We start from the raw sequence: 13,744 nt of genomic DNA, 5'->3' as shown, positions 1-13,744 counted from the left end.
AAATGGTTAATGAAGACATGAATTGGTAATTGTGCAAAGTCCTTTGCTTACATAATATTTGATGGACTTAAAAAATTAACATGCTAGGAATTTGGGGAAAAAACACCAATTATTTCTCTCTCATAATATTTTTAAAATAGCAGGCAAATTACTATAACTAGTCCATTAATTTTTAAAAGCTATTTTTAACCTACTTAATAAATAACTGGCTTTATAAATAAACATAAGTAAATGCAAGTGCCTCAAGAGAACCTGGTAATTGAGGTCTGGTAATCATTAAGTATTTTATATCTCTGAAGGCATATATAAATATGTTACAGTCACTTTAGATGCTCTTCATAATTCATAATTAGCATTGCTGCCACCAGATGGAGTAGAAGTTTATTTAAATGATGCTTCTTAGGCAGCACACAAAGAAAGACATTCCTTCTGATATTTTTTCTACTCTTCTTCTTATCATATTTACCCTTACCACCACTCTGACATTCAGATACTTACACACACACACACACACACACACACACACAATTATTATATAATTTGTTCCTTGGGTTAAGGGATTAAGAATGCCATTAAATTCAAAAGTGTGCAGAACAGAAATAAGCAGAGCCAATGAACTTACAAAGTCATAAGCTGGGAGTGTGGAAGAACTTAATTTATTTATTTTATTAGTGGGTATATTATAAATGAATTAGGACATTTAAGGGTTTTTTAGTTATTTATATATAACTTTTATTTTTTCAACTTAGTTGTACATGACAGCAGAATGCATTTTAATTCATTGTACACAAATGGAATGCAACATTTCAATTCTCTGGGCATACTCAGTATAGCTATGCACCAATTGTGCAATCATACATGTACCTAGGGTAATGATGTCCATCTCATTTAAGTTTTGATGAGGCAGAATATAGAGAAATAAGGAATTAATGCCCATCTACAGTTTACATTACTATAATGGGGCAGGGTTGGATGGGTCTATTTGCTTTAAAATTTAAGATCAAATGGCACTATAACATATGAGAACATAGTACAGCACAGTAGCTAAAAGATATAATAAGTTGTAAAGTCAAACAGATCTGAGTGCCAATTCTAACTTCCCCAAGTAACATCGACCAGTTTCTTAAGATAATATGTTTTGATTTATTTAAATGTAAAATGAGGATAATACCCAACTTAAATGGTGGCCATAAGAATTCTATAACTTCAAAGTCATTCAATATCACATGATACTATTTCATTTTGATCAAAGCCTGATATATTCTTCTTTATTGCCTGTCATCACTAGCCCCACATTGCAATAGAAACTCCTTAAGGGTCCAGCCCTTGTTTATCCTGTTCATTTTTGTATACCAAATATAGATAATTCTTCTAAGCACTTAGTAAATACTCAGAAAATGATGAATGGTAAGAAGATATGAAGGAAGGTAGGCAGAAAGAGATGTAGGGGAAAGAATAAGAAAAGGGAAGGGTAATCTATTCTTACTAGTTTGAATCTCTAGAAATTTCACTGAAATGGTTTATAAGGTTATCTATTCTAATAATAGCTCTGTTTGGTCAATAACTTGCCATTTCACATGAAGGTTCAGGGATATTCATATTATTAATAACTTTGGCAATGTTAACATAAACAAAGATTAAGACTTGGTTTTTCCAGAATTTTCTATCATAGGTTTCTTTTTTTAATATTTATTTTTCAGTTTTAGGTGGACACAATATCTTTATTTCATTTTTATGTGGTACTGAGAATTGAACCCAATGCCTCATGCACACCAGGCGAGTGTGCTACCACTTGAGCCACATCCCCAGCCCCACAGGTTTCTAATATTCAATATAAAATTCTATCTACTTTGTATCACTGATTCATTTAGCACAAGTCATTAATGATTAAAATAAACTAATATTCACAAAGAATTGTGTTTTATACACTATGTAAATGAATTGATTATGTCAGAGATATTTCAGAGCAATTCAATAAATATATCTGCTCTGCCACCAATTGTTTTTTATAAAAAAACAATTTCACCTAGAATAGAGTATTTATATATTTCCTAATTTCATTTGCCTACTCTTTCATTATATATACAATTTAATAAGGTCTGTTGCAAAAGAAAAACACATATTAGTTAAATGAAGAGCAACTTGCCTATTTGCACTTTCTTGCTGACTCAAAGCTACATTTTAATTTGTGCTGCATGCTGCTGTTAATGAAACTGTCTATTTAAAATAACTATTGAAGTCTATAACATTAACATAATGGATATATTCTCCTAGAATCTTAACAGAGCCTTTTTTAAAAAAAGTTAACTTGAGACTTTGTAACAGAAACCATTATTAGAAGGTTGTTTTCTTTTTAAAATTTCTAACTGGAACACTTTATAATTTTTATAAATTCTATAATCTAAACCAATATGTACAACTTTGCCAACGTGAAAAAGTCATTTGAGGGCTGGGATTGTGGCTCAGCAGTAGAGTGCTCACCTAGCACAACTCGGGTTCGATTCTTGGCACCACATAAAAATAAAAGGCATTGTGTTGTGTCCATTTACAAAAAAGATTCATATATTCATATTCTCTCTCTCTCTCTCTCTCTCTCTCTCTCTCTCTCTCTTTAAAAAAATGTAATTTGAGCTCAGAAAAGACTGAAACTTCAAGCTTAATTTTCTTCCTAATAGCTTCAATAACTTTGTATTATCACCAGAACCACAAATTCTAACACAATACTGGCTACATATAATCTGTTGGGTGACCGTTGAGGAAAGATCTCCAGAAACCTCTACCTTGAATATTTTATTATTTCATTCACCCCTAACTGAGAAGCATACAATGCTTCTACTACTCTGATGTCTCAGAACAGAACCAAAGCAAGTCACTTGAATATGTACTTAAAAATTATATTGGCAATTATTTGTATGATTCATGCATTCCAAGGAATTAACAAAATTAATATTAGAAAGTTGAACAATAACCTTCTATCAAATTTGATTGTCTTAATATAATCAAAGTATAAATATGTTCTAAAATACTAAGATATGTGAGTATGTATTTTAAAAAATTATTTCAAAACATGTTAATGATAATCATTTTAATGTTTTGTTTTGAATTGAAATTATTGAACATAGACTATATATTCTGAAAACACAAAGAAATGAAATTGTTTGTATATCAAATAAATAAAATAATGTTACTGAAGAATAAAAAAAAACTAAGTTCTTCCCAGGATCACTGTTATCCTACAAACCAAATACAAGGTCATGAATAAATTTTTCAGAGTATAATGTGTTCAAAAATTGTTGAGTCCTTTACTATCTTAAAAATGACTAAGAGAAATAAAAGAAATATTTAAAAAATTACAAGTCTTCTATATATGAAAAAAACTTAACAATACATTGAGTATAGATAAAACAAGTTCCCATCAAGAACAAACAGAGAGATGTAAAGGAGAATGCTTCAATGCAATGAAGCACTAGAGCCGCATGCTAAATGTTGGTGCTGGGAGCAAGAGGATAGGATGTCAATAAACAAAATGTTAAAGTATCATGTTATTAACCATTATTTTTCTTTTGAAGGTAAAGAATATACTTTTCATGCTCTAATATAATCCTATTATAGAAACATTTTTCTGCTTAGCAGAGAAGTAACTGAGATTGGAAATTCAATTTGCAAAAAAAAAAAAAAAAAGAGAAGTAACTTTGTACAAAGAAGGAAGATCATAACCAGGGTACCTGGGTTTACCTTTGCTTTGCGAAAGTGGTAGACCACCATCATGCTGATGAAGTCAAGCAGCATACACAGGGCTTGGAAGGAGATGATAGCAAGTCTCAAATACTTATCCTCCTGGACAAAGCATGGGCTGTGATCAGCACAGTAGGGGCAGCCCTCTCTGCAGGGTAAGCAGACATGGGCTTCTTCTGATACATCTTTTGTACTTCCTGAAAAATGATGATCTGGACCCCTTCCTGAAAGTTCCAAATAAAACCACAGTGTTATTTGCACCTCTGAGGTCGGTGAGACAGAGTACAATGTCAAAACACATCTTTGCCTCTTTATTCCTGTTACCATTTATTATAGACCTTTTGTCAACTCTCCTGCTAGGAGAGAGACTTACTTTGCTTTTGAACTCAAAATTCTTTTGATCCATTTGATTTTAAAATTGTCATTCAGAGTAATTGAGAAAAATTAGCAAAAATGGGAACAAAACTCCTTGAGGGCAGAGAACTAAGTCTCTTATATCATCATCTACCACTCACCACATGATGATACTCCTTAAAGCACAAATTATATTCTATATATATTCATGAAATAATTAACTAGAAGAATGACAAGAAAGTTGATGTATTTTTATGTGCCAAATAAATATACTTAGCACTTTTAAAACTTTTTTACCTAGATGGCACAGAATCCAAATGGGGTTTTGATTGCATCTTAATTTGTCAGGGATCTAATCTACCAAGTTCATTAGGTCTAAATTGGATAAAATTGTACTTAAACAACAGTTGTTCAATGTGCAATTGCCTAATGATGGTTCATCCTTTGGGCAGAGTACAATTCATACTTAAAAACTATCATATAATTTCCCACTTCCATAGGATATTTCCATGCTATGCAGCTTTTGAGCCTCCATTTAATTTTAGATTATTCGTAAGTTACTAAACGTAAGTTAACTCTAAAGGCCATTACCTAAAGGTTATCTTTAATTACTGAATTGACTTTAGCACCAACAAATGTCCAACTCATAACACATACTAAAATACTCAACTATTTCCAACTATGAACTCAACATAAAAGATGTTAGTGAACATGTACACAGTCTAGTATATAATACAACTCTGTTTACTTAGGAATTTGGGAATGATGTTCTTCTGGTTAAGAGTGTTTTGATAACAAAGTTTAACAGAAAGCTTTTATTTCTTTAAACCTTACCTTTTTATTTTTTTGAGGGGGGAAGATATTAGAGATTGAACCCAGAATGATTAAACACTGAACCACATACCCAACCCCTTTTTACATTTTATTTTGAGACAAGATTTCACTAAGTTGTTTGGGACCTCGCTAAATTGCTGAGGCTGGCTTTGAACTTGTGATACTTCTGCCTCAGCCTCCCAAGTCACTGGGATTACAGACTACCATTCTTGGTCTATTTCTTTAAATTCTTGTTAAAGAAATCTTTCTAAAATGTATTTGCCTATTTTTGATCAGTAAATACAGTAAAAAATAAAAGTATAGTTGAATATTTCTTTGATGATTCAAGATATATTACTATTTAAGGCTCACTACTCTGTTACACAGTGAAAAGTCTAGGATTTTAGTGTCAAGAAGACATGGTTCCCATCCTTAGATAGCTCTGACATTAAACAACTCACTGGGCCACTTTGAATCTTAGTTTGCTTATTAATGAAATATTAATTACTATGGAGATTAAAGGAGATGATTTATGTAAATTGTAACGACTGGCTTTTTAGTCTCTTCTCTAGACAAGGTAGATACAAAGAGGAATTGGGAATTCAGCAATACCTTAAAGAAAGCTATTATTCAGAAAACAAGGAAAGCAGAAGAAAGAAGTAAGGTGTGGAAGGCTTAATGAGTATGCTAAGTTCCATTTCAGACAAATTACACTTAAGGTCCAACTCACAGTCTAGTAGAAATAATACAAAAAAGTGAGAAATAATTCAAGACTGGATTGTATGAACCAGATCAGTGACATAGAAAGAGCCTACAGAAAGATCCAAGAGTGAATGAGATAATGGTTGGGGAATGTGAAGAGGAGGACACTTGAAATAGAAGTATTTACAATGTCAACACAGAAAACTGAGACTTACTGGATAATGTTGGAATGCAATCAAATATGATGACTGGGAAAAGGCTATTAGAGAGTTAAGGATCTTATCCTTTGTTGATCTTTCAGATGGTATATTCCAAAGACTGGTAGAGATTGTAATTTAATTTTCAGGGTTTAAAGACTAAATAAGTAATAAGATAGACTATTATTTCAATAAATGTTCAACTGAATGAAAAAAAAATAAGAAAAGCTTGTGGTTAATAGGAATAAAGGTGGTATAAAAATAGAGTTTGGCTTTTTTTTCTAACAAAGTGAAATTTGAATATAATGGTAGTCAGCAAAAGAAACCATGACAAAGTTGAGGACAGATATGATATGGGAAGACTACAAAGGAAGAACATGAGATATTAAGATTGAATATAATCAAGAATACAATTGGAGAAATTAACTCAAATACTTTATCTCTTTTAAAACTGGAGAGTAGAGGTAAATTCATGATTTTCAGAAGTTTTTCTTTATTTTTTAAACTTTTATGCTTTCTACAGTGAGTAGGAATTTGTTAGCAGACTATTTTGAAGTATAGAAAAAATGTGGAAGTCATTCTTATAAAGTCTTATATTTCTCAACAGAGCATGTAAGAATGTATTGAGAGTGAGGAAGACCAGTTTTTAGGTTGAAGACATGAAAGTCTCAGGTAGCAATATAAGGTTACTTGTTGGATAACTTGACAGGTAAAGAATCCAGTTAGGGTAAGAAGGTCTGACTTATAAGGAAACTTCGTCAAGATAGTTATTGTAATTTACACAATAATAAGTAGCATCAAAACAAATGGAAAGTATAGAATCAACTGAAGAAAGAATAAAGAAGGCTGAACAATGACACTGTACTAGGATTATTCTCATGTGACTGAAAAAAAAGTGCTCAAAAGTATGAATAAAAAAGAGAAGGGAAATCCAACACAAGGCTAATGGAGCTGCAACCTTCACCCTCCTGGGGCAGCTGGTGCTCAAACCTCCAGAAGCCTTCTGAATCTGAGACATCCATTGGGATGAAGTGGACAATAGTTCTCTACCATCAACCTTGCTCATTAATTATGGATCCTGGAGTCATTAACTGCCCCCTCATTTCTAGTATATGCTCTCATGAGTCCAGAGTACCTTCCCGCATCCTATACCATGACTTCAGAAGTGCCCCACAGCTGAAAATGAGAAGCATGTTTTGGGGTTCCAGTCTGAGAAAAGGCACAAACAAGTGCATTTAAAGTCATTCAAAAGTAAAGTAAATTCATAACCCACTTGACTCAAACTGTGAAATATGATATATTAAGAACTATGTAATGTTTTGAACGACCAACAATAAAAAAAAATTTAAAAAAAAGTAAAGGCATTCAAAACATTCAGGAAATAGTCATAGCAATGGTTAGAGTTAAAAGGAGGGCCAAACAAGATTCAAAGTGATGAAAAGCAAGTATCTAATGCTGGTACAAATTTGAGGAATAACAGGAAACACACACACCTCTCAGGAGGTAATGAGAAAACATTGAGTTAACTTCGGTACCCACTGTATAACTGTGGAGGTGAATACCGAGATTACTGTGCTGAACAAGACAGAGTGGTACTGGATTCACCCACTGAGTATCAGGAGGTACAGAGCAACAATCAAAGTCAGAGATTAGGAGATGATAAAGTATGAACTCTGAGATGCAGATTTAGGAGGCAGAGGTTGGGATTTCCTCTTCTGGCTAAAATGAAAAAAATGGAGATTAAATTTACCTTCCCATCAGAAACCACCAAAACCTATGGACAGAATATTGAAATATGATGGCTTTTTCAGACACTGGACATCAGTAATAAAAGACAATGATTCCTAATGTGCAAACACACCTCACAAGCCAGCAACCATAAGTGAAATCAGAAAAAGTTAAATTATTAAAGAAAAAGTATCTATGAAAGCTATTGTTTGTTTTGTGCAAGAAACTTTCTTAATCCAATCTTCAGTTTCTTTCTTCAGCTAACTAGAATAATATTTTCTCTTTGACTTAAGAACCTCATGGTTACATTCAAGCCAAACATTGTATACTATTATTGACTTTCATTATAAATGAAACTGGAACTTAACCTAAGTAGCAAACTCCCAGATGGGATAAGGAGAAACCATTTAGTACCTTAACTCACTCAAACCTGAAAATTAGAGCAGGACATTAACTGATTAGCATATTTGAATTATTAGTTTTATAGCATGACTATGGTATATTATCATAATCCCATAGCTACTTATGACCAGTCCTTCATCTGTAAAACTTTGTTATCATTTTTAGCCAATGAAAATTTGAAAGTTCCTTTTGGTTCAGTACCAAATTTGTGTTCTATTTCCAATAAATCTGAAAACATCTAATCTTCCCGAACTTTTTCATAATCATTATTTTATTTTCCCCCAATTTCCTATCTTTGTTATTCTGCTGTACCATATACATTTTCATAAGGCACTTCAAAACATTTTTTGGAAGAGGTAGGATATTAAATAGTACCATAAACTGTACAGTATTTGATGAAACAAAAATTCTTACTCAACATTTTTTTGAATGCCCGATTGATTATGTGTAAGGCAATGGTTTAGTGAGCTAGATCAATGAGCAAAGAAAATTCTCTGCTTATATGGAATCTGTTTTAGTAGGAAAAAAAACAGACACATGACAGTAGTCCATAAAAAATAGGCAAAAAAGATGATATGTCAAAACTCAGGAGTGTCAGAAGGAAAAAAAGGTGAGGTGAATCAAACATGCTGGCAGTCGGAGTCACAACTTTGAAAAAAGTGGGTAAGGTAGGTTCCATTCTAAAAGTGATATTTAGGCAAAGATTTGAAGAAAACAATGAAGTTAGCCACATTGTCTTGTAAGTGAAGAGAATCACAGCAAAGGAGTACATAATAAACTGAGGTGGGAGCACCCCTGGCATGTGGGAGCACCCCTGGCATGTGAAAGGATGTGCAGAGACTAGTGGAGTAAAAGCAGAGTGCATGTCGGGTAGGGTAGTAGAAAATAAGGTCAGAGAAATAACAGAACCAGATTGTTCAGTGCACTGTGAACCACATAGGAACTTAGATTCTGCTTTCTTAAAAAAAAAAAAAAAAAGAGCTACAGCAGGATTTTGGGTAGAGAAGTAACATGATATTCTTTATGTTGTTTAAGGATTTCTTTGGTTGTATAGAGAATATACTACAGAGGACAAGGCAGAAGCATTAAGCTTCAAAAACTTGATGATGGTTCAGACCACAGTGTGGCAGTAAAAACAAAAACAAAAAAATGGCTGGATTCAGAAGTAGTTTTAAGGTGGAATCAACAGGAATTTCTGATGAGTTGTCTACCATGAAGAAAGAGTCAAAGATGAATGTAAGATGTACAATGAAAAAGTGGCAGAGTGAAGTAATCATAAACCAAGATGGGGGAAATGCATATGAAGAAAGTTTTCTAGAAGATCCTGGAAGACCATCTAAATTCAATCTTAACATGTCAGTTTAGGGATGTGTACTAGATATCAAAATTACCATGTCAAAAGGCATTTTGATATGCAAATCTGGGTTTGGGGAGAAAGGTCTGTATTGAAGATAAATATCTGAAGGTCAGAGCTATGAGACTGGATAAGATCACCAAGAGAATGAGTATAGACAGTAAAGACACAGGGCCCTCCAGTTTTAATGCTAAACAAAATTTTCAACCAACCCAAACTGTCCCTTACCCTACCTCATATTTTAAAAGAGGAATTGCAATATTCTATTGTAAACTGTAAATGCAAAAAGTGTTAACAGAAAAAGGAATGTTCTCATAATTTAATTGTAATTTGCTACTAGCAAAGAGCTGAAATTGTTATCTTGATCTAGGTCCTGGGCAAAGGGGGCCTTCGATATGAACTCAAACATAGATATTTGATTTGGGAAGTGATACCTAACACAGAAGTAAAGGGTAAGATAGAGTGAGACAAATAAGGGAAGGCAATAAAAAGGATAGATTATTGAGCTCAATATCACTGTGGTTAATGAGGGCTCAATCCTCCTGGGACTCCTCTAAAAATGGCATACAATGCCCCTCAGATTTATCTCTCTAAAAACATCAACAAATTACTAGAAACATACGACCTATCCAAACTGAATCAGGAGGACACACACAATTTAAACACATCAATTTCAAGCAATGAAATCAAAGACACCATCAAAAGCCTACCAACTAAGAAAAGCCCAGAACTAGCTGAATGCTCAGCTGAGTTCCTCAAGACCTTCAAAGAAGAATTCACACTAATACTCCTTAAATTATTCCATGAAATAGAAAAGGAGGGAACCCTTTTAAACTCATTCTATGAAGCTGTTATCGCCCTGATTCCAAAACCAGACAAAGTCAAGGAAAGAAAACTTCAGACCAATATCCATGATGAACATAGATGCAAAAATTCTCAAAAAAAATTCTGGCAAGGAGATCCAACATGGCAGCGGGCGGAGAGGCAGCGCTTTCAATACCCCCTCAGTGATGGGGTCATAAAGACGCATAGATAACGCTTAGATTCTACAAACAGAGAATCTTCTAGCAAAATTCCACTGAAGAGAGACCGGCCGGGAGCTACTAGGATTTTTTGAAGTGACAGTTTGCCCCAGACAAGCAAATCCCCGCCAGGAGACGCAGAGGTCCAGATCCTTGCGCCATGGCGCGGCTGCCGGCCTGTCTGCCTGAAGCCAACATGACTGGGTCCCGCTAGCCTCCGAGACGCAGCTTGGCAGGAAGAGGTCTTTAGCCAACCCTTCATGAAATAGCGAGCGGGGAGCTGAGGCCAACCGGGGACGGACCTGTCCCACCCCTCCCTTTGGACACTCTAGCAAGGAGCCTGGGGCCTGCGATAGCAGAGGGGTGACATCAAAGAAGTTCGGTCGACGGAATTCCTTCCCAGCAGAATACACTTTAGCAGGTGTGTGACTCCCTCCCCATCCAGATACAAGCAGCCAGGAAACTTCAGGGATCTCTCAGGGGACGTGTCTGTAGGGAAGCAGAGGGGATCCCCAACCCCCAACCCCTCATATCACCAACAGTAACTCCCAAGGTTTTAGCCACCAGTTTACCACAGCACTGGGGCTTAAATGGGACAGCGGTGGGGCTGCAAGTGTAACTAGATCTCTGGGGAACCACTTCTGGTGAACAGAACCTGGCTGGCTGGCTGACAGGAGGAAGGGGGGGAAGGGCCGGAGAAGTGAAACAGCTCAGGACTGACAAGTCTGAGAGGCTCCCAGGAGACGCCTTAAAGGGATCGCTATCAGCAGGGAGAGGGCAGAAGCTCCGCTCAGAGGGCACAGCTCCGCCTACTGGAAGAGAAGAAAATGGATCTCTAATACTACATTTTTTGTCTTCTTCTCTCTCTGTTCCTTTCTTCCCTTTTCCTTCTTTCTTTCTTTCCCGTTTCAATTTTTATTGTTCTTTTCATTCTCCTCTAATCTATCTCTCTCTCTCTCCCTCTTTCTTTCTAAGAGCACCTTCTTTCCCCTACCCCCCAACTTTCATCCCAAGCATTATGTCTTCCATTACGTGTAATTGCCTAAATGCAAATAGGTGAATGTCTTGAGGCTGTCTATAGGGCTCATAAATACCTAGATACCACCAACACCCTGATCCAATTGCCTGTTAGTATCCACCTTCAGTAGAGCAATCTTCTAAAGTAGCCAAGACATACTAACCCTCATACCATCATAACACCTAACCTAAACATAAAGTCCTAAGAACAAACAACAAATCACTATATGCATACAGAACCTGGAAGCCTTTTATGAATTGAATGAATCAGCTTTAAAATACAATAAAGCCCAATGTTTCTAGGCATAATCTCCCACCACAAAGGAGAGACAACAGAGATATTCAAAGCCAAAACAAATGTATAGGAGAAAGCAGTTACAAAGCAGTCAAACAGAGCTGGAAAGTAATGTGAACAACAAGAAAAAAACAAGGGAAAAAAGGATTACAAACAATGCAGGACAACTTAAATCTACAGGAGGACCTAGAAGCATCAGAACCGTGGACAGGGAAAGAAATCAAGGCATACCCAACTCAGATGGAACAGATATTAGAGAAGACAAGAGACAGCAAGTCCAAGAAATGAAAGTATATTTTGAAAATGAATTAAACAAACAAATTCAAACTGCAAAGAACGAGCTTTACCAGGAGATAGATATTAAGAAAAACACAAACAGTAATCCTAGAAATGCAGGAAACCATAAACCAGATTAAAGACTCTAACGAGAATATTACAAATAGACTTGATCAAGTAGAAGTCAGAACATCAGATAATGAAGACAAAGTTTATCAACTTGAAAAGAATATAGTCAACACAGAAAAGATGCTTAAATCTCACGAGCAATCTATCCAAGAGATACGGGATCTCATAAAAACAACAAATTTGAGAGTCACTGGGATAGAAGAAGGCACAGAGGTTCAAACCAAAGGAATGGACAACCTATTAAATGAAATAATCCTAGAAAACTTCCCAGAGATGAAAGATGGAATGGACTGCCAAATCCTGGAAGCCTACAGGACTCCAAACATCCAAAACCGTAATAGACCAACTCCCAGACATATAATTATGAAGATAGCCAACATATAGAACAAGGAGAGAATATTAAAAGCTACGAGAGAAAGGAGGCAGATTACATTCAGGGGTAAACCAATTAGGTTAACGACTGATTTTACATCACGCACTTTAAAAGCAAGAAGATCCTGGAACAACATATTTCAAATGCTGAAAAATAATGGATTCCAACCAAGAATACTGTATCTAGCAAAATTAAGCTTCAGATTTGACAATGAAATTAAAATATTTCACAATAAACAAAAGCTAAAAGAATTCGCAGCCAGAAAACCAGCACTGCAAAGCATTTTGAGCAAAATACTACAAGAAGAGGAATTGAAAAATAGCACCCAAAACTAACAGTGGGAGGTATCTCAGTAAAGGGGGAGAAAAATAACCAAAGAGGAAAAACTAGCCAAACTAAAATAAATAAATAAACAAACAAGACTGGAAGTACAAACCATATTTCAATTGTAACCTTAAACGTTAATGGCTTAAATTCACCAATCAAGAGACATAGGCTAATAACCTGGATTAAAATAACAAATCCAACAATATGCTGCCTTCAGGAGACTCATATGAGAGGCAAAGACATACACAGGCTGAAGGTGAAAGGTTGGGAAAAATCATACCACTCACATGGCCCTCGGAAGCAAGCAGGAGTGGCCATACTCATATCAAATAAAATCAACTTCAAACCTAAGTTAATCAAAAGGGATAAAGAAGGACACTATATACTGTTAAAAGGAACCATCCACCATCAAGACATAACAATTATCAATTTGTATGCACCAAACAATGGTGCTACAATGTTCATAAAACAAACTCTCCTCAAGTTCAAGAGTCAAATAGACCACAACACGATAATTATGGGGGACTTCAACACACCGCTCTAGCCATTGGACAGATCCTCTAGACAAAAGCTGAACAAAGAAACTATAAAACGCAATAACACAATCAATAACCTAGATTTAACCAACATATATAGAATATATCAACCAGCATCAAGTGGATACACATTGTTCTCAGCAGCACATGGATCCTACTCAAAGTTAGACCATATATTATGCCATAGGGTGACTCTCAGTAAATATAAAGGTGTGGAGATAATACCATGCACCATATCTGACCATAATGGAATGAAACTGGAAATCAATGATAAAAGAAGGAAGGAAAAATCCTGCATCACCTGGAAAATGAACAATGTGTTACTGAATGATCAATGGGTTACAGAACACATAAAGGAGGAAATAAAAAAATTCTTAGAGATAAACGACAATACAGACACAACATACCGGAATCTATGGGAGACATTGAAAGCAGTTTTAAGAGGGAAATTCATTTCCTGGAGTTCATTCCTCAAAAAAAGGAA

General features: G+C 35.2%; 1 protein-coding gene across 1 annotated transcript in view; it reads right to left on the bottom strand.

Moving 5' to 3' along the window:
• GPR158 (G protein-coupled receptor 158) overlaps positions 1-13,744 on the bottom strand; it is a gene marked incomplete at both ends in the record, with an annotated part of 431,513 nt that overhangs the window by 168,546 nt on the left and 249,223 nt on the right. The window contains one exon of the mRNA XM_081298275.1: positions 3,736-3,959. Within this exon, the coding sequence (XP_081154401.1) occupies positions 3,736-3,959 (224 nt within the window). The remainder of the gene's footprint in view (positions 1-3,735; positions 3,960-13,744) is intronic.

This window comes from Spermophilus citellus (genome assembly GCF_964194105.1).
Source record: "Spermophilus citellus genome assembly, chromosome: 6".
Taxonomy (NCBI): Eukaryota; Metazoa; Chordata; class Mammalia; order Rodentia; family Sciuridae; genus Spermophilus; species Spermophilus citellus.
Note: the sequence above shows the minus strand (reverse complement) of the source record. Positions and strands in the feature narration are given on the sequence as shown.